The 24,660-nt window shown below is 29.7% G+C and overlaps 4 protein-coding genes across 8 annotated transcripts; 3 read left to right on the top strand and 1 right to left on the bottom strand.

Moving 5' to 3' along the window:
- The first annotated feature begins 53 nt into the window (after nucleotides 1-53).
- Nucleotides 54-5,158, top strand: LOC115241565 (venom acid phosphatase Acph-1-like). 4 transcript variants are annotated; one of them, XM_029817366.1, is made up of 8 exons: nucleotides 309-440; nucleotides 1,561-1,677; nucleotides 1,872-1,906; nucleotides 2,073-2,177; nucleotides 2,849-3,114; nucleotides 3,393-3,549; nucleotides 3,826-4,155; nucleotides 4,256-5,158. In XM_029817366.1, the coding sequence occupies exons 2-8, from the start codon at nucleotides 1,659-1,661 to the stop codon at nucleotides 4,451-4,453; spliced, it is 1,110 nt and encodes a 369-aa protein (XP_029673226.1). In that variant the 5' UTR covers nucleotides 309-440; nucleotides 1,561-1,658; the 3' UTR covers nucleotides 4,454-5,158. The 4 variants fall into 4 exon arrangements, with proteins under 4 accessions (XP_029673222.1, XP_029673226.1, XP_029673224.1 ...); XM_029817362.1 differs by lacking the exon at nucleotides 1,561-1,677 and having other exon boundaries at nucleotides 54-440; XM_029817364.1 differs by lacking the exon at nucleotides 1,561-1,677 and having other exon boundaries at nucleotides 336-440; nucleotides 1,810-1,906.
- A 1,187-nt stretch (nucleotides 5,159-6,345) lies between these two features.
- Nucleotides 6,346-6,996, top strand: LOC115241524 (venom acid phosphatase Acph-1-like). Its single transcript, XM_029817291.1, has 2 exons — nucleotides 6,346-6,686; nucleotides 6,787-6,996. Exons 1-2 carry the CDS (start codon nucleotides 6,363-6,365, stop codon nucleotides 6,982-6,984), a joined length of 522 nt encoding a protein of 173 aa, XP_029673151.1. The 5' UTR covers nucleotides 6,346-6,362; the 3' UTR covers nucleotides 6,985-6,996.
- Nucleotides 6,997-8,512: 1,516 nt separating this feature from the next.
- Nucleotides 8,513-21,641, bottom strand: LOC115241635. Its single transcript, XM_029817479.1, has 13 exons — nucleotides 21,589-21,641; nucleotides 15,173-15,291; nucleotides 14,918-15,028; nucleotides 14,338-14,603; nucleotides 13,753-14,036; nucleotides 13,132-13,337; nucleotides 12,807-13,040; nucleotides 10,956-11,087; nucleotides 10,692-10,802; nucleotides 10,069-10,337; nucleotides 9,508-9,791; nucleotides 9,197-9,402; nucleotides 8,513-8,786 (listed from the first exon to the last, which is right to left on the bottom strand). Exons 1-13 carry the CDS (start codon nucleotides 21,602-21,604, stop codon nucleotides 8,520-8,522), a joined length of 2,505 nt encoding a protein of 834 aa, XP_029673339.1. The 5' UTR covers nucleotides 21,605-21,641; the 3' UTR covers nucleotides 8,513-8,519.
- LOC115241523 (venom acid phosphatase Acph-1-like) lies at nucleotides 21,021-24,654 on the top strand. Of its 2 annotated transcripts, none has more exons than XM_029817290.1 (7): nucleotides 21,021-21,079; nucleotides 22,256-22,364; nucleotides 22,431-22,547; nucleotides 22,647-22,860; nucleotides 23,197-23,405; nucleotides 23,792-24,133; nucleotides 24,305-24,654. In XM_029817290.1, the coding sequence occupies exons 2-7, from the start codon at nucleotides 22,272-22,274 to the stop codon at nucleotides 24,587-24,589; spliced, it is 1,260 nt and encodes a 419-aa protein (XP_029673150.1). In that variant the 5' UTR covers nucleotides 21,021-21,079; nucleotides 22,256-22,271; the 3' UTR covers nucleotides 24,590-24,654. The 2 variants fall into 2 exon arrangements, with proteins under 2 accessions (XP_029673150.1, XP_029673149.1); XM_029817289.1 differs by lacking the exon at nucleotides 21,021-21,079 and adding an exon at nucleotides 21,735-21,804.
- Nucleotides 24,655-24,660: the final 6 nt, after the last annotated feature.

Here is a 24,660-nt window from a genome sequence, read left to right as displayed (position 1 = left end):
TTTTTTCTTTTCCTTAAAAAAAAAAAACTAATTAATACGGGAATGCGAATATTTATTTGTAATTATCGTGGATAAAAAACGAAATAATAGCAGAAACAAAAACAGATAGTATGTTTCAATATGATTGACATCTTTTATGTAAATTTTTTTTACGTAACTCCTGCGGAATCTATGTCTCGCACGACTGCAGTACTTAAGCCCGAGCTAGACTAAACGACGATTAGGAAGATTCGATCAGTGCGCATCCCGATGTGGATGCGTTAACATCTATATAAGAGTGACTGTAAAATTCAGATTTTTCACAAACACGATAATGATGCAACATTATGTTTTGTCCTATCATCGTTCGGCGCTGTTATTATTCTTTTGCTACGCCGTATTATCTATCACGATTGCGCAATATTGCATGGAAAAAGAGCTCAATCTGATTTGCGATAAAAGTACGTAAATGTCACAGTGTAGATGCATGATTTTGTACGTCGAATTATGCGAAAGAGTTTCGAGAGCAGCGATAATTATTAATAATTATACAATATAGTTATTTCTTTATATAAATCTCTTTAAAAATTTTGAATTATGCCATTTAATTTAAATCTTAACAAAAGCTTTATTTAATATTTTCATTTGCTGAGATCTGCCAAGTCTCAAAATACATACTGCGCAAATTGCAGAGCAATACCAGCATAACTATACTTTATTATTACATAAATATAATAGAGTAGTAACATCCGCGCGCTCATATGTAAATAACTTTCTTGAATAAAAGAAACGAAAGATTTAAATAAAACAACTGAATTATTATATAAATACCAGTATTTAAAGATAACGATTATAATAAAATAGCATTAGTTTAGAATATTTTTATTACGTCAAATCGCTGACATAACGCCGTAACACGCGTAAGCCAATCTCCTTTGCAGGATTTTAATTACAACAATACACAGAAGAAAATTTAATTAATGTATTAATAATAGCTCAGATATCAGTTTAACGTTATAACATTCATATATATAATATAACATATACATTCCTATCGTTGAAAAGCGAAAATCTTCTTTTTTAAATATAAAACTTTCATCACAGTCATCGTTTATAGATATCTGTCTTTGTGATATTAAAATTGAGATAAGAATCTCAAAATATTCTCATCAGTCATTGGCATGATATTTTTAATGCAAATATAAATTAACTTTAAATTTCAATATCTGCTCTCAGTAAAAAAATTAAAAATAAAATATAATAAAATAATTTCAATTTGTAATCATCACATAATAATTTGCTTTGCGAATGTAAAATCGTTGTAGGTTTAACTGATCAATCTATTTGTAATCTTCAACATTATCATTCTGATAATGTTTTTGCTTTTACTGTGCATCCTTCTTGTCTATCGTACATTTCTAGCAGCTGTCCTTGTTACCGTTTTGCACAAATACATGTATATTATTATCTCTCTTATTAAGCAATAATCTTAGTATTTATTGTTATCATAGAAAAATGTCTTTAATACATCCATATCAAAGCGAAGATTATCGCAGCGTTTTCTTACGTAATTTTTATTAGGATATTTCATCGAACTCCCAACTGAGAATTTCTGAGAACAACCGGTTCAAAGAGAGTAAGAAAGAGATAACGAGAGGACATCGTGATGATGTAAACACATGCGCATTCTCCAATGCCGTATGTTGCTAATCAGCTTATAGTCAGTCTTACGCCTAGCGTATCGACTCTTGATCCCGAGCGATGATATACGCTCTCTTACTTTTCATAATCTGTACACATAATATATTTTTGGGATTCGCTTTATTGTAGAAAAATGTGTCGCGTGCTTCTGCAGACGTCTGTATTGTTGCTAAACTTATTTGTGTCCTTAGAGCAACCTGTGCTTCATTTGGAATTGGTTCAAGTGGTAAGTGTAAAAATTTATATATCTGACATTATGTAATGTGTGATATTGGTATCTTTATAAAACTTTTTCTTTTAAATATTTATTTAATATAAAATATACTATTTTTTACATATATTATATAAATGATAATAATGTAATGCAATTTCGAATATACCGCGTTTGTCAGGTAATGAGACATGGAGAACGGACGCCGTTACATAAAGAAACGTATCCCAAAGATCCATATAATGAATCAACTTATGAACCATGGGGTATCGGCCAATTAACCAATGTAAGTAATATACATATTAATAGTATATAATATTACATTTAGTAATGTTTAAATATAGTATTAATCTTAAAAAAGCAAACGTATGTATTCCATAATATTATTATGTCATATATATATTAGACATTTTATATGACATATGTTTTGATATATTATTAACTTGGGTTTAGAATATAGATTTTAAATCTTTTATTTTTATTTATTTGAAGTAAGAAGTCTGTGTTTGCGCATATATATATTACTTACATATTCTCAATTTTTGATTGATTATATTACTTAATTTATATAATTACTATGTTGTCCAATTTGCATCAAATATTAATTCATTGAATATTTATCTCTCTTCTTATCAGTCACACGTACTAAACTAAACATTTTTGAAAGTTTTGTCTACATAATGTTATATAAACACGAATTTTGATCTGTAGATAATGAACCAAAAATTATTATAATACAAATTAAAATTTGCCTTATTTACAATTATTTCATGAATTTATATTTTTATATTTTTATTATTAATATCACTTTATAAATATATTTAATATACAAGAAATGCTTATTTTTACATTTGTATGCTTTTGAGACTGTAATTACAGATATTAAGTGGTTGTAAAAATATGATGGACTATCGATAAATTATGAAAAATAATCACGCTTTTTCTGGAATTTTTTAGCAAGGAAAGTTAACGGAATATCGAATCGGCACAATGTTGAGACAACGTTACAACCATTTTTTGGAATCGATTTATCACCCGCGTGATATCTATGCTGTCAGCTCGGATACCGATCGCACAAAAATGTCTCTCCAATTAATGTTAGCAGGATTATATCCTCCGGATACAATACAAATGTGGAATCCAGATTTACCGTGGCTCGCCATTCCTACACATTATGTGCCTAAAAGAGTGGACATGCTATTAAAGCCTGAAGGTTGTTCAATGTTAGTATTAAATTTTTATTATACAAATTTTTTATATTAAAAATAGCATATCTTCAAATTCCTTAGCAGTTTTTCGTATTATTAATTTTTTAATTGCGTTGCACTGAAAATTTAAAAAAAATTAGTTTATGACAATATTTTAATATATTTGGAAATATTCTAGAAATACTTATAAATATATTTTTTTTAATAGCTAGATATTTTAACATTACAAATATAATGTTAAAGAATCTGGACTTTCCTAGGAATGATTTATTGTAATTATAATATGTTTTTAGATACCAGACAGCTTTAACAGAGGTAAAAAAGATGAAAGAAGTACGCGATAAAATCGCTGTTTATAAGGACTTCTTCAAATTTTTAAGCGAGAAAACGGGATTAATGATCGAGGAACCACTGCTCGTTTACGAAATTCACAATCTGCTAACAGCGCAGGTAAACCAAACTTTTTTAGATGACTAAATCATCTTATACAAAAAATATTTCACATATCAGATCAAACATATATCAATTTTCCTTTTCATGGAAAATTTAAAGTTTTGTCTCTTTCTCTCTCTCTCTCTCTCTCTCTCTCTCTCTCTCTCTCTCTGTCTTTCTTTTTATAATATTATTACAAATTATTTAATCGTTTAAACATAGATTTATATATTTAATTATTGAAAATTTTCAATTTTTGTAAATGTTTGATAATGATATATATACTTATTTCAGAAAACTATGAATTTAACGTTACCAGAATGGTGTACCGATGAAGTGTACCGGAAGATGCAGGATCTAATGGTGCTAGAGTACGAAATCCGTTCATATACAACCAAGTTAAAACGATTGAACGGCGGTATGTTGATCAAAAAGTTCATCGACAATATGAACGCGAAGAGCGAAGATACGATTCCGCGCAAAATGTACGTGTACAGCGGCCACGAAGTGAATCTTGCGGCATTCGCTAGAGCACATAATATCAGCGAGCCGAGAATACCTGGTTATGGATCAATGTTTATATTCGAAAAGTTGCGGGACGAGGAAAACAATTTTTACATCAGAGTAATTATATCTTCAGTTATATAATCCGCAACTAAAAATTAAATTATATTTTAAATTGAAAATTATATTACTCTCTAAACGTCTATTTCTTTGTTTAAAGATTATTCTGTGGACCGGTTCTACGGAAAAATTGATGACTATCAAGCTGGCAGGCTGCGACGAAATATGCCCTTTGAAAATATATTTGGAGCTTGTTCGTGAAATAATACCTTTAGACGTGGAGGTAACTTGTTTGTGGGACAATATAACCAGAGAAGAAATGCTGGAACTCTTTGCAGAAAAATTATATCAAAATTGATAAAACTTTATGTATAAGTATTATATACCCAGATAGCCAAGTCTGTTCGAACAGATTTTGCCAAACGTCTGCTACAAATTTTTGTCAGCAGAAAGATTCCAGATTGTATACAAAGTCTGTTATATCAAATAATAATAGCAGAATGTCAGCAGAAATGTTACAAAACGTGCTGACATAATTTGACAGCAGATCAGTAGCAGAAACCGAGCAGGATTTGCATAGAATTATTATAGCAGATAGCCAGCAAAAACCGAGCAGGATCTGCACAACGCAATTTGATGTCAAATTGATAGCAGAAATCAAGCAGGATCTGCGCGCCCGCAATCTGACGGCAGATTGGTAGCAGAAATCGAGCAGGATCTGCTAACATGACTTGACATCAGATTGTCGGCAGAAATCGAGCAAGATCTGCGTGCGCGCAATCTGATGGTAAATTGGCAGTAGAAATCAAACAGAATCTGCAGCTTTTAGCATTCATATAATTTATTGAAATAGTATAGTTTATTCGCTTACAGCTATGCGGCGCACTATTCACTTTCCATACCCGTATTTAAGTTCTTGTCACGAGCGTATATAATGCCTGCAAAATGCGGCTAATAACATCGTAATTATTTCTATCAGTTTAATTTCTGATACGGCTCCCATACCGGGAATTCAGATATTGAACTGATTTTTAGAAAATCAGACAGATAAATGTCCGATTTTCACTTATTCGGAAAGAAATTATCCAAATAAGTGAAAATCGTTTGTTATTATATCTATTTAAGATATAAAATAGAAATTAACTTCCATATAAATAAAATATTTTAATTTTGATTTAATTTCATAAATTAAATTATTCAAATTTTCCTATATATATTACATTAATATATATTATTAATATTATAAATTTATGTTATTATATACATATTATATGCGATTTTATTATATATATATACATGTTATAAAAAAAATTGCGATAAAAAATGGCACGAAACAGTAATGAAAGATTAAGATGAATACAAGTATAGGTAATCGATTTTATTCATCGCGAAATTGGTGACACCTGTTTCGAGAAAACAAGCAGCATCCATATCGATTTCGCGGTATCAACTTTTTCCTCTGCGTTTCCTGCGTTTCCACCAACTTATTCGAACTTTGCTCCGGACGAGATATCGGTTTTCGGAGGGGGATGGCGCTAGGATAAACCGGAGGTACTATTCTTGTAACTGGCAATCTCGGGGAAACTTCTGGCTAGTATGAAACTCGTTTCTCCCCTTGCATTACGACCACTTGTCCTTTCTGATATCTCGCCCTCGTTCGGACCATGATGGCCCATACGATCGGACGACAAGTTCGTTAGATATTATCGTAGGTATTATCGTTAATATCATCGTTCCTTAACGCCTGAAAGAACGATAACACCATGTTCGTCGCGTACATGTAAAGTGAATTCTCGGTTTTCGTAGCTTCAGATGAAGAGTCAAATCGATTAAACGTATAAGTCAAAATTGTCAGCTATTGTACGGTAGTAAAATGTAGGACCAGTTATATATCGGAGAAATTTCTGGGGCGTGTATTTCTAGATATTTCAACCGTGGATTAAAAAATTGTGAAGTCCCGCGTTTGTTCGGAGGCGCGACTTACATGCAACGAGTCGTGAAATCGTCCCATTATCACCACCGTATCATTATTGATATCGGATTTATTTAATCACAGGAGATTTCCTTTTCATGGAAAATTTATAGTTTTGTCTCTTTCTCTCTCTCTCTCTCTCTCTCTCTCTCTCTCTCTCTCTCTCTGTCTTTCTTTTTATAATATTATTACAAATTATTTAATCGTTTAAACATAGATTTATATATTTAATTATTGAAAATTTTCAATTTTTGTAAATGTTTGATAATGATATATATACTTATTTCAGAAAACTATGAATTTAACGTTACCAGAATGGTGTACCGATGAAGTGTACCGGAAGATGCAGGATCTAATGGTGCTAGAGTACGAAATCCGTTCATATACAACCAAGTTAAAACGATTGAACGGCGGTATGTTGATCAAAAAGTTCATCGACAATATGAACGCGAAGAGCGAAGATACGATTCCGCGCAAAATGTACGTGTACAGCGGCCACGAAGTGAATCTTGCGGCATTCGCTAGAGCACATAATATCAGCGAGCCGAGAATACCTGGTTATGGATCAATGTTTATATTCGAAAAGTTGCGGGACGAGGAAAACAATTTTTACATCAGAGTAATTATATCTTCAGTTATATAATCCGCAACTAAAAATTAAATTATATTTTAAATTGAAAATTATATTACTCTCTAAACGTCTATTTCTTTGTTTAAAGATTATTCTGTGGACCGGTTCTACGGAAAAATTGATGACTATCAAGCTGGCAGGCTGCGACGAAATATGCCCTTTGAAAATATATTTGGAGCTTGTTCGTGAAATAATACCTTTAGACGTGGAGGTAACTTGTTTGTGGGACAATATAACCAGAGAAGAAATGCTGGAACTCTTTGCAGAAAAATTATATCAAAATTGATAAAACTTTATGTATAAGCTATGGTTTTGGCATGGAATTCTGATTAAATTTGCTGCCAATCTGCGCGCATGCTGCTAGCATTTTGCTATCTGGGTAGATTAAATAGAAATTACCATATATATTTTTGTACGCACAAATAATAGAGCTTGGAAAATGAATGTGAGAAATAAAACAGTGATATATTTATATGTGATTATAAAATATCATGTATAATATATAAAAGTATATCTTATATTTTGTGCTGTTTGTTTCTTAAAGTATAACTATTCAATAATTTCTCTACAAATCTTTCTGGCACAAATAATAATAAAAAATTATAAAGCATTTGATGGAAAGTAGTATTCCATGTAGTTACTTTTATTTTTATAAATGCAAAATCTCGACTTAAAGCACAGATATATTATACAGGGTGTCCCAAAGCACCCTTGACAACGCTCGTGAGCACGTAGAGCACAGTAAACTGAACAGAAAAGTCCTGTACCATTTTTTTCTATAACGCTTAATAAAGGAGTTATTATTGAGTAAAGTCTGGTCAATCAGCGCCGACTTTTAGCCGGACGCACGTCAGTGAGCCGCCCGTCTGTTAGTGTGTGTCGCCGTAGCGACGGAGCGCTCACGCACACTACCAGGCGCGCGGCTAAAGGTCGGCGCTGATTGGCCAGACTTTACTCCTACTATACACTACAGCTGTCACGTGATTATACGCACAAAAGAAATATCTCTTTGAAACTCAAAAAGGGTCTCCACCAGGTAATGCATACTTTTGTAAGAGATCTTTCGAATTTCAAAGATTTTTATTGTTTCCGAAAAAGTGAAAATTCTTTTAGAAGAAAACAAATACATGCCTATTTTTTGTTCATTATATGCATGCATAGCAAAATACATTTAGAAATCATGTTAAAACTAAGGCTCTTATTTTATTTCGTTTTTCGAATATACGTCTAAACGTGAAACGTTATATCCGTTTTATCCGTTTAGATTTACTTTTAGAAAAACGTTTGTAGGAAAACATTTTTATACGTAAAACTCACTATTATACGTTTAAACGAAAACACGTTTAATCGTATATTTAGTTTAGTATATTCCTTTATTATGGTAACATCTATTTTCGAATATATTATTGTGATGTTATTTTCTATACGTATTTTTTTCCTTTTTTACTACATCCAGTTTTTTTTTACATCTACTCATCTCACTTTCTTGATTTGCAATGTATTAAAATCATAATTAGCAAAAAACAAACTTTTTTAACTTTTTAAGTTCCACTTTTTAAGTTCTTTTTTAATCACTTAATATTGGCGAATAAAGATGATTCACTGATATTTGAGTGTGTAATATAAGTCAAATAAATAAATAAAAATTATATTTTTTCAAAAAAATTACATTTGCAATGTCTTTTTCGCATGAAGCATTACATAACTGTATTATTACACTCAACTGTTCACGTATATTCTATCAGAGATATGGCAATGTCATTTTTTATTAAATTTAAATACAATTATGGATATTTAAAATACTTCATGATGTATAACATTCTAATTGGCGCTATGCTTTATTGCGTTATTGCTTCGTTCTTTATTAAATTGATTTTCCTTTATTAAATTATACATCATGCTCTGTAACGTGACAGAATATTCTGTGTTAGCATAATCCGGAGTCTGCCTCTTGTCGCAAACCATTTCTTCGTCGGACGGAATCAGATCCCGAATTAGATCCGAGAATTTGTCGAAAGGACAGAGTATTTCACAACCTGGGATCTGAAGCTCGTTGATGATCGGCGGAATACCCCGATAATATAAAAACTACATAAAAACAGATTTATAAAATTACAAAAAGATTAACGGTGTTCTATTTTAGTAGAAGATAAGGAAACCAATCTTTCTCTCTCTCTCTCTCTCTCTCTCTCTCTCTCTCTCTCTCTCTCTCTATCACTATCTTGATTTACGATTTCTTTATTAAATTAATTTTCCTTTATTAAATTATAACTGATCGGATTTCACGGAAAAGGACTGATAGATTAAAAACTAGAATAATAAAAAGTAAGAGAAATAATGTTAATTCTAATATTGATAAAATCACATTGTAAAAGATATGACACATTTATCATCGATTCCAAGATATTCTGTATATCTCGAGGAATTATAGATTGAACCATCATCGGCACGTAATTAATCGGAGACAAAGAAATATTATAGGTTAATAATAGACTCACCTTTATGTAATACTGCTTGTCTTGCTGTAATAATTCTAAAATAACCGCGCTAGAGTATTCAGGTATTTGAGACATATACAACTTAAATGCGTACAACATCGCCGCGATGTTACTCTCGTGACCACTATACAAATAAATCTTCGTATCCGATGGATTAAAATTTTTTTCGGCTATCATATTGTCCAATATCGCGCGAATCATCGGGCCTGAAACAGAAAATAGCTCTCTTACGAATATATATCGAGCGAGAAAAATCTATAAAATTTATATGTACAACTATAAAGATAAAAAATTTTCTAGATATATCTTACCAACAAAAATCCTTCTTATTAAAGGAGTAAAATTATAAACATTATATGCGAGTACAATTCCATCGAACAATGGACCATCAGGGAAATAATCGTGCGCCCATTTGGGAAGGGTTAGATTCATGAACGACTCCGATACAAAAGTATGATACAAATAATACAAATCCCAAGGTGTCTCGATATTCTTACCGGTTAATTCCGTCAACTTACTCATCATGTCCTTTAATTGGGAGATCTTCTTTTTTATTTCGGGCAAATTCAGTATACGATCGTATTCGTCGAGGAATCTGGAACAGAGATCTTAATTATATAAATCTCTTTCTCTTTTGCATAAATCTTGAGCTTGAAAAAATATTTATCTCTTCGCATTTATAATATATAAAGCTGTTTTTTTAGAATATATTTTCTTTATTAATGTTCTACTATATTGTATTTTATTTTTTCGGAAATACATATATCAAAGAATCTATATTAGATACAGATAGATAGAAATTTCCATTTAAATAATAATTTTGTGTTTGTGATTTCCTTTGATTTATATTTGATAACATTAGTCAATCTTACTGTGGACATTCGTCAGACAAGAAGAAATTGTCGTCGACACGTGAAATATATCTCGTCGGAATTGGTTGCCAGTTTAAATCAGCGTTCCATCGTTGCCGAGCATCCGTAGGCGGAAACAAGGCAGCGAGAACGAGTTGCAGGGACATTTTTGTTCTATCATAATCCGAACTGTGACCCACGACCAAATTCGGCAGATACAAATCACCCAGAAAGTCTTTATATCTGCTGCGCAAGACTTGTCCCAATTCATATTCGCGTTTCTTGCCTTGCTATAGAAATTGCATAAATAGTTGCAAAAATGAATTAATTAATTTTAAATCATATTAATATTAAAGCGTATTTAATTTATCTTAAATCAACATATTCTACATTAAAAAAGAATGGATAGAAATTTATTTTACGAAGAGTTTTATTCTTCGAAAACAATAAAGTATTAGCATTAAAAGTATTAGCTTTATAATTTCTCCCAAAACATTTTTGAAAATTTTAATTCTCGATTTTTGAAACGTAAATATTTAATTTTACAGATATTATTTTATAATATTTCCATTAATCCATTTCTTTCATTCTACTTCTTTTTCAGAAAATATCAAAGTAAAATAAAATAAAATTATGTTACTTACATTAGTCAATTGACCGAGGCCTGTCGGAAAAAATGTATTATTTATATATGGATCAGTCGGAAACATTTCAAGACCGTTATTATCAGGTGTTCGATCGCCATGTCTAAATAGCTATATAAAAATTTCATGAAAATAATTACTTTTAATTATTTGCAATCGCAAATTTAGATAATCCGGAAAAAAGAAATTGATTTAAATTTTATTTAAAGCGCTAAATGTGTGTTAGTTTGTCTTAAATATAAAAAATTAACAACAATATCTTACCACATTAACTAATTTCAGTTCAGGCTGTGTACTTGCGATCAGAATCGCGTTTAGACCGATGACTACTGCTATCGACAAATAATTGTCGAGAATGCAGAACGACATCATGTTGCTGATACCTAATCTGAAAATGTAATGCCATTAGACTTATAGTTAATTCTCATTCGAGAATGATAAATGTCGTGATTGCGATAAAACTGATAAATTCAGCTTCATATAAACAGTTGTAAAAATGTACATAAAAATTATGTTCCTTTGTTCGAAATAAACGTACAAGAGATAGCATGCTTACGTAAACCATAAAATGAATATAAGATAAAGATAAGAAGTAAATAAGGATAAAGAGTTTAAAACGTTTTTTAATATGTTGTAAGAGATAAAAGGCCTCATTTGACTGAAGAACTATCAATAAGTGCAGAAACATCCCATATTTATATATATAATTATGATAAATATAATCTTCAACAAGACCTTGCTCGAGTTGGCCTTGCTTATAAAACTTTTTGATAAAAGGCCTTTTTCTTACAGTGGTGATAGGAAGTAGTTTACTATTGCTTTGTATAAAAATCCACCAAAGCGTATAAACCACTGAATGTGAATTGATATGTCTGGCAAAATATTGAACAGCTGGATCCAATACGTCTACTATGCGATCATAAATTTGTGACGCCAGATTCTGATTTACAGGCCCGGTTTACGACAGATTCTTCTTACAATGTATTTATTATTGAGTATCCACAAGTATAAACATACAAATATAAATTCTAAGAGATTTTTTGTAAAATTCGTTTATCTATGTACTTTTATTTAAATACAAATTTGCGGCAAGATACAGATTCTATCTAGATACTAATTGTTAAATTATATACAGCATTTAAATTTTATTTTATATATTTGTTTTTGTTATGTAATAATTAGAAATGCAAATATTTTATTTTTATATTATTTTTAACTTGCGAAAAGGCTTAATTTTTACTACTACAAGAAAGAGAAAAACATCTTTTACAGTTATTAAAGAATTATTATATTATTATGACACGTTTTAGTCTAGAATTAATATTTTATTATATAAATAATTATGCAAGCTTACCAAAATATTTTTTAAACAAATCGCAAACATTTTTCGAGAATCACTGATCGAAATAAAGTATTCTCTGAATTTTCTATATAGTACTAATCAGATTTTATTGCACATCAAAAATATGAAAGAGGGATCTATAAAAGATCTTTCTCATAGTTTGTAAAATAGACGATATTTTACTTGAAGTACCGCAAATTAATTGGGATAATACGAAGAGAGATTCGAAAATCATTTATAATTATTATATTGTATATTGTTTCCTTAAACATTTCATAAAAAATCAGTATCAAAACGATGAATCGTAATTCTTTAAAGTGTACATTTGTATATTTGGTTCATAATAAATATATAATACTTCGCTTTCTTATGTAAACAAAATAAACACATATACTTATATATATATTCACACACATACACACACACATATACATATATATACACACATATAAAAGAATAAAAAAAAATTTATGATTTAGATTTAGAAAGATAAATTCTTATCAGTTTCTCTTACATTACTTCTCTCTCTCTCTCTCTCTCTCTCTTTACTGGATCATTTAAATATAATTGAATAGTCGAGTTTATATGTATACGTTAATGAATGTTTAATATGACATTTGAATAAATAAAAAAAAAGAAATGTTTCATAAAAAATAACTTGATCGTGATGTATCATAATAAAGAAAATGTAACTAATTTAATTAATTTTTATATGTTTACGGGGTACTTTCATCTCGCGCCTGATGTTATCACGATATGTGCGTTATTGCTTATGTGTTTCTATCCATTGCTGATGTCTTAATCAAGTTGTACATAATTCTCTGCAAACCGGCAGGATATTCTATGTCGGCAAAATCCGGTGTCTGCCTTTTGTCGCAAACCATCTCGTCATCGGACGGAATCAGATCTTCAATTAGATCCAAATACTTGTCGAAAGGACAGAGCACATCGCAACCTGGGATTTTCAGTTCCTTGATAGTTGGCGGAATGCCTCGATAATACAGCAACTGCAAAAATTCATTGCACAATACAAATAATTAAATTTACGTTATGTTTTCTCATTATTGAATAATAAAACTATTGATAACACACACTCACCTTGACATAATATTCTTGGTTGATCTCTTGCAATTCCATAATAATTGCGCTGGAATATTCGGGTACATGCGGCTCGTACACGCCGAAAGCTTCTAATAAACTCGCAATGTTGGTCTCGTGACCACTATATAAATAAATCTTTGTGTCCGGCGAATTCGCATTTTGCGCGGTTATCATATTGTCTGTCATGGCACGAATGATCGGGCCTGAAACAAAGTAAAGATATATCATAAATAAAGATCGTGACGTTATAATAATAGAAAATTCGAAATATATATACGTATGTACATGCATACAACTAAATTTTACTTAATCGCCAAAGAATTCATCATTGTCAAATTAAAACAAATTTCATTTTTAAAAATTCTAAATTAAATAATAATATTTTTATTTCTAAATTAAAATTACATATAAATAAAAGAAAATTTGATTTTGATTTTTCCGATTTTGATATTTCCGATTGATAAATAAATTTCAAATTACTATACATGTGTATATATACATACATATGTACATATACATATATAATTATGCGCTACTTTAATATATTAATACATATTATTAATATATTGCCAAACGCTAAAAAATATACGAATTATGCTTAAAGTGAACGTAACTTACCAGCAAACAATCTTCTTAATAAAGGAGTGAAATTAGTAATATCGTACATGGCCACCATTGCGTCGAATAATGGACCATAAGGAAAATAGTTATACACCCATTCGGGAAGCGGCAATCCTAAGGAAGACTCTGCTACGAAAGTTTGATAAAGAAAATACAAATCGAAGATCGTATTTATTTTCTTGCCAGTTAGCTTTGTCAAATTGCTCATTAAATCTCTGAATTGATATAGTTTTGCTTGCACTTCAGGCAAGTTCAATACTCGATCGTATTCATTAAGGTATCTGAAAATATATCAAAATATGAATTTCTTGCTTCCTGTATGAATCTTCGAGCGAAAGCATAAGAATGTATTTTTCTTATCCTTCTTCACATTTTCCACACATTTATAATTATTAAATTCTTTTTCTTATATAAAACAGATACTAGCCTCACAACCTTCAATTATTTATTGCACAAGAAATCTTGAAACTCAATCTCACAAGAATTATATTATCTTTTTTTAACATCATCTACGTTTTCTCGCAGTTAAAGAATAATTTCTAATTTGCTGTTTTTTATTTATTCGCTGTTTGTCATACTTACTGTGGACACTCGTCAGCCAGGATAAGATTGTCATCGACACGTGGCGTGTACGATGTTGGAATCGGTTGCCAATTTAAACGAGAATTCCATCGTTGGACACCAATCGGCGGAAACAAGCCAGCAAGAACAAGTTGCAGGGACACTTTTGTCCTCTCGAAATCTGAGCTACGAGCTACGACAAGCTTTGGTTTGTATAGATTGCCCAGGAAATTATTATACCTAAAGTGTAAGATTTGGCCCAACTTATATTCTCGTCTTTTACCCTCCTACGGAAAGAAAGTTTACATATCTTTCATCAATTATTTGTCAAATTTTAAGTGTCTTTAATTAATTAAAAAAATATATGGATTAGAAAAGATTGATAAATTAAAAAAAATTGATTAAATTTATTTGATGAAAGTTTACAAAGTCTTAATTCTTGTGAAAAAGGAATTAGCTTCACAAGTTTTATTTACTTATCATACAGAAAATTCTTGAAATTTCTTAACAATTAAATTATCTTAACTCATATTTTAATTTATATTCTTCATAGGATTGCCGCATGTCGTTTTATTTTATTTCTTAATATTATGTTACTTACTATAGTCAACTGTCCGAGACCTGTTGGATAAAAAGAGTAATTTATATATGGATCCTTCGGAAACATTTCACGACCGTTATTATCAGGCGTTCGATCGCCGTGTCTGAATACCTGCATAAATTAATAAATGAATATAATTAGTGAGACTAATTAAATCATCAGACTAATTATATCAGAGAAAAATAATCTAGAAAATAATTTGGCTTTTGTTTTATATAAAATGCTTAATTGTTTTATTAAATTGTAACAACTTACCACATTTACTAATTTAAGCTCAGGCTGCACACCTGCGATTAGAAGTGCATTTAAAGCGATGACTAAAATAATCGACAGATGATTTACGAAAACACGGCACGAGATCATGTTGCAAGCACCTAATTTGAGAATATAATGTCATTAGATTTAAATCCTTTGACTTTTCAGTCAAAAATAATTTTGCAATATCGATAGATTAATAAAAATGCATCTCGAGTAAAAGCAGCTATCAAAAAAATATATATCCATCTAAAAAATACATACATAGAGATTTGCCAATATTTATAAATACTCATTAATATGATGAATAAAATTCAAAGTTGGAAATTCAATTTGATATATATTTGTCTATACATGCATTATAATAAAATAAAATGCAAATGTTTTAGCTTAATGTCATCCTCCACAAGAAGAGAAAGCAAGATGGCATTTATATAATTATTAAAAAATTATTATAACTAGTAAAAATCGGTATATTCTATTATGTAAATAACTGCAATTCTATCGAAATATATGTATTTCGAAAACTATAAAACTTGACATACGTATTTATGGTGGTGATCGAAGGACGTTCTTTGAAAGTCAATGATCGGATTATGTTTTTCAGCGTCTATTGAATCGATGCCGATTGTGTTAAACTTGAACAGGAGAACAGTTATCAAACTACCGTTTGCAAGGATTAATTGAAAACTGACTCTTGCGTACGATACATAAGGCTTTTAAGATGTAGAAACGTACACCCCACCATATCGTATTTCCTGTCCAAACCGTGAACGTCACACTGAGAAAAAAAAGTTGTTAACTTGACTAAATGCGTTCAACTGATTATCATTTTTTTAATTAAAATATTTAAGTACTTAAGTCAAATACGTCATGTTAGATTTAATATGTCATATTTAATTTAAATACTTAAATATTTCAATTAAAGAAATAATAATTAGTTGAACGCATTTAGTCAAGTTAACAACTTTTTTTTCTCAGTGCATGACCAGTCATAACACCGCGGGCTCTTGTTAGTAAATAAAAGATTTTTATTTATAAAATAATTTATTTTTAAAATTTTATATAATAAAAAAATTAATTTGTTTAAAATAATAAAATATATCTCACACAAAATGTTTATTTATACAATATTATTTATATTGCGCACGAAAAGAAAATTGGCTTAAGAATTTACGAGAGATTTCAAGATTTCTCGGAAGGATTCCAAAAAGGATATCCCCCAGCATCATAAATTAATTGCGCGCTCTGAGGAAAACTACGTTGGGAATCACGGAAGAGTCGTCGTCGCATCATAACAGGAAATTTTACAAATGTTCTGAAAAATACTGAGTAAATGGAATATCCGTGAAAACTTAATTATAGTTTTGTTCGTGTATCATTACGTGTGTCACAATATCAGTCTTAAAATATTACGGATTATGTATTTATTCCAATAAGAATCAAAAAACAATTATTTGATTAAATATATATAGGATATATATAGGATAGTTTAAATATAAACCAAATTTTTTATTATAAGTCTATTTCTAAAAATAAATCAGAAATTAAATTTTTTTTATATAATCTCCCTGTCATTTTTTCTTTTTATTTACCTAATCGTACACTTGAGTTTTTAAAAGAGTCTTCTTATTAAATTGAACATCGGGTCTAGCCTCCAAATTTCTGTTGATTTAATAATTTCATTAACAAGAAAATAATTATATGATATTGTGTCGCTACTTGGACAATTCTACAATGTAATTTTTCATTATAAATAAATCCCAGTTTATATTTGGACTATTCGCATGTATAAGTAATTTCTCTCTACGGGTGTTCAGATGAATTTTATTATAAATTTAAAAACAAATCATATAACGTCGAAATCTGTCATTTTTTACGTCCAGGGAAAATTATGCAGACAAACAATATTATATAATGCATAAAGCGTATTAAAGGCATCACATAACTTTTATATCATTTTATCTGATTAAAATCTCGAGATTCTCTTGCTTTGTGAAGAACAATGTAACTAGATATTACATAATGTAATTATAATACCATATATGTTTATATTGACTATAATTTGTTCATGTTTTGACGGATATTCAGTATTCTAAGGACATTTATGAAATTTCCGCGTAATACAACAATGCTCTTCCGTGATTCTTGATATAATTTTTTCGAAGCTCGTAATTAATTCATACCGAGTTATTTTTTTATATGTATAGTAGCACAAATGATAAAATTAAGAAAATTTAAATTTAATTCAGTTTAATTTTTTTTAAGAAAAAAATTAATAAATGCCACGAAAAAAGTTTTAGCATTAAAGTTTTAGCATAAAGTTTTAGAATAAAAATAATATATAATCCTACTTGGAAAAGATATGTAAAGTCATTTTGTGGACCCATTTCTGCAATGTTGACAATACAAATTTGAAGAGAATTAGTAAGTAATTTTTATCCATTATAGAAAGTTTCATAAGAACCGAAGAAAACCATGAAAATTCAATTTGACTATATACATGCCTTTTTCAAGTGTCCTCTTACGTCTTGTTTAATTCAATGGAAAATTATTATATATAATATACATATATATGATGTAATATATTTTTATATTAATGACATAATTTTTTGTTATAATACTAGAAAAGAATCTATTAGGTGTAAATGAAAATCAAATCGTAGCGCGCTTACTACCGTGTTATACAAATAATTACACATTGATACACAATTCTCGCATTTTCAAACATTTCATGCATGTATTAAACAATATCTCTCTCTGCGATATATTCTAATAATCTGCGCGATGCATTTACAAAATATTTGACATTCTTCCGTTAAACCAGATCGCGATAGAGAATAATTTTTAGATAATAGTGCACCGTTCTGTTCGGATATGCAAAAATCATCGCAACGAAGACACAGAAGAATGGCCTCGTTTCCATAAATGTAATGGCCATTCAATTGCTTTTGCTTGCTACTCAAAAACAAGATCATTAGCATATTATCCATAACAGCGCGATTATTTGCAAGAATATCAAATTATTATATGAACACATACTAATACAATAATCAAACAAATCTGCTGTTTATTTTAAAAATCAATATATAATGTACTGTATAAAAAAAAATCTCTACTTTTTTACAATTCGGTTTTTATAATCTTTAAATTCTATATTTATTTATATCGACAGACAAACTGATTATTATTAAGAGAGACTAATTCTTAAAATTATTTTGCAAATGATCAAAATTTAAGACATTTAAAAGATAAATAATAATTGACAGATAAATGATTTTTACGTATATTTTAATTAATTATTGTTAATTTGTAATATGTAATCGTGATAGTTAAGAAGTGATATTATTTTGCCTAATTATACTTCAGATATTGTCTGAAACAACGTAAAACGTTGTAAAATAATTTTTATCAAAATTGGGATAATTAAATAAAAATAATTTTGCCGCAAAATTTATTTTTATAACGGCACGTTTTTAATTATACAATTGTAAATAAAAAAATAATCCGCAAACCGTATTCAGATAATGCTTAAAGGATGTAGATAAGTTCACATTCACGTGATTCGTCATAAATCACATGCATTATGCGAAATCCGTATAATTCGATTGATTGCGAGATGACTTCAATAAAAATTTGAAGGATCAAAACAACTCCGGCTCAGAATAGCAACACATGTGAATGTTTGCGATCATAAACTACTTTTTATCTTAGTAATATTAATATCATCGTTCAATATTTGCATATCTGTTTCGTAAGTTTACTTTCTCCAAAAAAAAATTTTTAAGAGATTAATCGTTTCATCTTTGTCAACCTGTTTTTAATGTTAATCTACCATTCATGTCACAGCAATAATAATAATTTTCATACACAATTGGAATAATTTATGATACTTCAAAATTATTTTTTATAATATTTTAAATCGAATATACGAATATTTTTTGGATATCATGAAACTCTCTACACGAAGATGTGTTCAAAAAATTTATTCCACTTTCATTCCAGATTGTAGATTTCTTAGACAATTTAGACCAATTGATTAGACCAACCTTAGATAATTTAAAACAATTGTTTTCTCATCAGAGATATATAGATAGTCCTCACGTTATAAATGATTGAATATGAATGACTTTCGGCAAAATACATATTCTTCGTAATGAATATAAAAGCCTTCGTTAAACATAAAGCAAAAATTACTTATCAAATCGCGCAAATCAGGAATGTCCGATAGAGTGATCCGTTCGTAATTCTGATGTTTTTCCCGCTACCATTCCGGTGATAACATCGTTCGTTTAACAGCTATTAATTATTACAACGAGTATATTGCACATCTGTGGCCTAATTTTGAAATTGAAATGACTCTGTATATATGCATAATATGCTATATATTTGCATAATCACGATTCAATGGATAAAAAGTGGGAAGAGGTTTATATATGTATATAAATCAGGGCTGTTTTTTAGGTTTGGTTTTAGGTATCTTCTACTTAAGATGATTCATAAGAAAATTTCGAGAAAGAGAAAAATACATATATATATGTATCTTTCTCTTCCTCGAAATTTTCATATAAATCATCTTAAGTAGAAAATATCTAAAACCAAATCTAAAAAATAGCTGTGCTATACCACTCTTGTTCGCCTTAGTCTCATTGTCTTCCCTATAATTACAATCAAATTCGGTCATAATTAATGATATTTAGAAGAATTAATTAATTTCCGTTCCGATGTATTATATCATTATAATGTAAGTTTTATTATCCGCAAATGCTGCTATATCATATGGCTTATCGGATAACAGTCATAATTAAACGACAAACGAAAGGATCCATGATTATTTTTGCCTGCTCAATGTATTCTAACAATAAGATAAGACATGATTTATATCTATGATATATTTGTTATCTATGCGTTAAAGACATTTCTCTCGTGAGAGACAATGGAGACATATAATCCTCTGCACTATTATATATCTACATACATATATACATACATACAATATATATATGGTGTTGCGATATTTTATCAATAATGATGGAATGCATTTAGGCATACAAACATTAGCGTTATCGTATAAAGCGTTTAATTCTTTTGAAATATTTAAATTATTTTTGCCTTGACTGCGACTTTCGTAAGACATCGTTACTATGCCTATGATGTAGTACTATTATCATTCTACTGTAATTAACATGCATAATCGTCGTCGATCCCGCTTTTTTTTACGCTTACGTACATAATGATTCAATTACGTGTATCACGTGCTATATCCATGAATCACGTGTTACAGCGTAACATCAATATAGATATATAAAATATATTTATATACAAATTAATATGTGAATAGATATATATGTCATTTTGTATAAATATCAATCACATTATTAATATTATATATATAAATGTCGTAATATCATATATAATTATTAAAAATTATATTTAATAATAATTTAATTTAATGCTAATAAATAATTTATTAATGTATAAATGTAACATTTTACAAAAGAGAAATAAAAAGAAAAAAATATTGAAATTTTTATTAATTTTTTGAAAAATCTTATATAGTTATTCTGCATTTTCAGGATGTTAATAATTATCAAGATCACAAACAAGGAGCATGATTTTTATTAAAACTGCAAATATAATATTACAACAATTCCATATTTTTTCCGAATATATATAATTTGATGGCTAATGCAAAAGTATTGTATAGTGATCTGCCAAATAAGTTCGGAATATACTTATCTGGCATCTCAGTCGAGTCATCTAATTGTTATCGTCATACAAACATAAATGAAAACAGATAGAATGACACGCAAAATCAAGAGGTAAGGTGGATTTGAATCGCTAAGTTTTTATTCAGTTTCTTCGAGAAGAGGAAACGCGAAGAATCGAAAGCTAAACATTTCGAAGGTACCGTTTAAATCGTGAATCGACGATGAAGTGTGCAAAGTAATTCCTTTACGAGAGTTTTTAAGCTATTAAGTTCTTTGCGTTATAAATTTAAATTAGTGATCAACGTCTCAGATTCGCGTGTTTGTTTAAGTATTATCTTGCGCAATGTGAAACTCGTTATTAGTAATAATTCATTAATAATAACGATAATTCGATTATATTTGATTAGCCCTCCTCCCCCCTTCTCCTCTGCCATCTCTTGCTCCTTCTTTCTCTCTAATATGTGAAATATATCAAGTGCAATCAAGTTGATTGAGAAAAAAATTAATCGATGATTAAAAAAGTGATATACTATCCACAAAGGAATAATGGATAAGTTATTAATTACATACAAAATTTACATATAAAAATTTCAAATACAGCTAATTAAATGGGAATAATCATGTTGCAGTGGCAATAAAGAAAGCGAAAGAAAATGTCATAAATCGTGTTAGCTTGTCGCGCATGTCTTAATTATTCATACGCACCCTGATAACTCTGCATTTATCAGTCAGTAGCGGATACAAGTGGTCGCGGTTACTCGTACCTTTCGGAAATATCGCGGGATAGGCCGATTGTCCTTACGGATGTGGATGTGAACGAGAAAAATCCTTATCACGAATTATATGTAACCAGTGGCAAATACGATATTTCTACGTCATTCAGCTTTCATCTCTATAAATTCACTTAATTATTAAAATAAGGTATAAGAGTTATTAGAATAAAACAAGTATATCTATATATACATACACATATGTATTACATACACGCACACATGCTAATTCAAAATTCTTCGTGAAAAGCGAATTTTAAATCAGACAATGTCAAATATTTCAAAAAAGAAGAAGAGCTGTCAACTTATTGTAATTTAAATTCGACATGAGAACAATAAAAAAAGAATTTGATAGAAAGTAATTCCGCTTATCTTTGACTCGTAAATGGAAAGTTTAATTGTTACAGCAATATCTTCTTTATTTACGTTGCATTTGTGTATTATATCTATTACCTGATGCCACTTGCGAAATTCTTCGTTATGCCGTATGGTCATATTCATCATTGTTGACAAACAATTCAGAGGCTTTATTTGGCCTTTCCCCTACCTCAGCCAATTTATACAGAATTGTAAACATATGTATATATCTACATCTCCCGAAGGAAGAGACGTGCAAAAATGAATGGACTACGTTTCGTCTGCGTTAAACTCATATTATGCATCTTCATAATTCCCAGCCTAGCTGTGCCAGAACTAAAATTGTTGCACGTTGTAAGTACAAATCTTTCAGCATAAATGTAACAAAAGATATGATAAACCCATATGTTATGGTCGCAGTTGTTCACGCATAAGTTGTACGCGCCGAGGGAAGACGACGCGAAGAGAAACGAGACAAGCATCCCGGAAATCTTGTCGTACAAATACTTTACTTCCGCCACGATGAGCATGCCGATAGTACGTGCAATATCATATTTTAATTCCGATATACGTATGTATAAAATGTGTATCTAATTAGAAGAAAATTGTGACCATTGTTATGTTTTTATTGAACAGAAAGCGAATCTCAACATGTATAATCTCGGGGTGTATCTGCGCGAGAGGTACGACGAATTTTTAGGGGACATATATACGCCCGATGTCACAAAGATGCACACGACTGAGTACGCCTTATCAATGCTATCAGCCCAGCTTGTCAATGCCGGCTTATGGCCCCCCGCGATAAATCAAATATGGTTTGAAGATCTCAATTGGCAACCGATACCGAGCGGTTAGTAAATGAATATGGAATCGTTTCTCGTTAATCAGCACAGAACAATCTTTTCAAATCAAAAATTAACATGTTCTCAATATTATTTTTACACTCTTTTAAAATATATAAATCCTATAAAAAGATTATTATAAAATTCTAGAAAGATTATTGTAAAAAGTAGATATAAATATCTCTCTCTCTCTCTCTCTCTCTATATATATATATATACGCTATATATATATATATATATATATATATAGAGAGAGAGAGAGAGAGAGAGAATATATTCGGATTAAAAAGTTGCGTACTTTAAAATACGGCTTATTCTTTTATATAATAGACAAGTTTTTGCAGAATATCAGGAACTGGAGAAAGACACATTGCTACTGGGTTTCCTGTGTCCAAATTTCGTTTCACAAATGGACCAAGTATTGCGAAGAACTGAAACGCAAAAGATGACAGCACGGTATCAACCTTTGTTCGATCATCTTTCTCGATATACTAGAAGAAATATTAGCACGCCAACGGATGTTGTACTCTTATATGCTACTTTAGAAACTATGGTAACCCTGTGAAAAGAAATCAAAATTAGTGAAATTTTTTTAATGCTTTTTTTTGGATGCTGTGTGTATTTTCTTAAATAATACTTTTAATTATATTAATGTCCTTTTAAATAATAATAATAATAAATAATATTTATTGAAACACTTAAATAATACCTAAATGATACTTTTTAAATAATATTTTATAAATTAAGTTGCTAAAACATTAATTAATTAATCTTAAAAGGAAAAGAAGATCTGTAAATTCTCTTTTTTCTTTTACAAATTTGTTGAATGTTATACGTTAAAAATATTAATACATACAGAAAATTATTCTATTATTATAAATTACATTTTATCAGTGTAATATTGCGCGATTTATATGACAATAAAAATTTCTTATCTAGGCTGATCAAAATAAAACATTGCCCAATTGGGCGATCGACGTGTTTCCCGACGGTGCCATGTATAACGTCATCTTACTAGAGTATGATCTCCTTTCGACGACTCCTCTGCAAAGGCAGCTTAACGGTGGAACTCTTTTAAAAGAGATTATCGGCAATTCATTAAAGTACAAAACAGGCAATTTATCGAAAAAACAAAAAATAATATTGTACAGCGGCGACGAAAGAAACATTGTCGGGGTTTTGAAAAATCTCGATCTGTGGTCGCCTCATATGCCTAACGAAGCGGCAGCATTAATATTCGAATTATATTTCGATAACGATACAGACATATACGGAATGAAGGTAACATTTACTTTATTTTCATGTGTGTGTGTATATTATTTATTATTTTATCTCACTTTTTTGCAACTATATCCCGCCAAATTGTTCAAGAATTCATCATTTTATTTCTATATGTATAAGTTAAAAAACAATTATCCTCGTAAATTTTAAACAATATTGAAATTATTTCAGATTAATTATTATACTGGTATCGACGGCACGACGATCCCTCTGACTCTATCAAACTGCACAGAGATATGGCCACTGCAGACTTTAATAAATATTACTTTTGATTGGATACCAAAGAATCCGCAATCTTTATGCGGATGGTCCGTCAAGAACTCTACAGAAATAGAAGATCAATTAGAAGAAAGCAAAAAAATGGATACTTTGAATTGCAATGGATCCGTTTCGTGTCATAGCGAGAAATTGCTATTAATTTTTATCTTATTATACTTTGCACCTTTTAACGCTTAGAGATGTAATGTACAATATACAGAGAAACATTTTTACATAATATAACTTATTAATTAATAATATAAAACTGT

The sequence above is a fragment of the Formica exsecta genome, unplaced genomic scaffold, assembly GCF_003651465.1.
Source record: "Formica exsecta isolate Colony F162 unplaced genomic scaffold, ASM365146v1 scaffold500, whole genome shotgun sequence".
Lineage (NCBI taxonomy): Eukaryota > Metazoa > Arthropoda > Insecta > Hymenoptera > Formicidae > Formica > Formica exsecta.
Note: the sequence above shows the minus strand (reverse complement) of the source record. Positions and strands in the feature narration are given on the sequence as shown.

Excerpts from the sequence above, each read along its gene's own strand:
- LOC115241565 (XM_029817362.1), top strand. The coding sequence starts at position 314 with ATGATGCAACATTATGTTTTGTCCTATCATCGTTCGGCGCTGTTATTA. Across the intron at positions 3,550-3,825 it reads ACAATCTGCTAACAGCGCAG|AAAACTATGAATTTAACGTT; the intron begins GTAAACCAAACT and ends TACTTATTTCAG. Across the intron at positions 4,156-4,255 it reads AAAACAATTTTTACATCAGA|ATTATTCTGTGGACCGGTTC; the intron begins GTAATTATATCT and ends CTTTGTTTAAAG.
- LOC115241523 (XM_029817290.1), top strand. The coding sequence starts at position 22,272 with ATGAATGGACTACGTTTCGTCTGCGTTAAACTCATATTATGCATCTTC. Across the intron at positions 22,548-22,646 it reads CCACGATGAGCATGCCGATA|AAAGCGAATCTCAACATGTA; the intron begins GTACGTGCAATA and ends TTTATTGAACAG. Across the intron at positions 22,861-23,196 it reads TTGGCAACCGATACCGAGCG|AATATCAGGAACTGGAGAAA; the intron begins GTTAGTAAATGA and ends AAGTTTTTGCAG.
- LOC115241524 (XM_029817291.1), top strand. The coding sequence starts at position 6,363 with ATGAATTTAACGTTACCAGAATGGTGTACCGATGAAGTGTACCGGAAG. Across the intron at positions 6,687-6,786 it reads AAAACAATTTTTACATCAGA|ATTATTCTGTGGACCGGTTC; the intron begins GTAATTATATCT and ends CTTTGTTTAAAG.
- LOC115241635 (XM_029817479.1), bottom strand. Across the intron at positions 15,029-15,172 it reads AGCTTAAATTAGTAAATGTG|GTATTCAGACACGGCGATCG; the intron begins GTAAGTTGTTAC and ends TAATTTATGCAG. Across the intron at positions 8,787-9,196 it reads ACAAGCAGTATTACATAAAG|TTTTTATATTATCGGGGTAT; the intron begins GTGAGTCTATTA and ends GTTTTTATGTAG.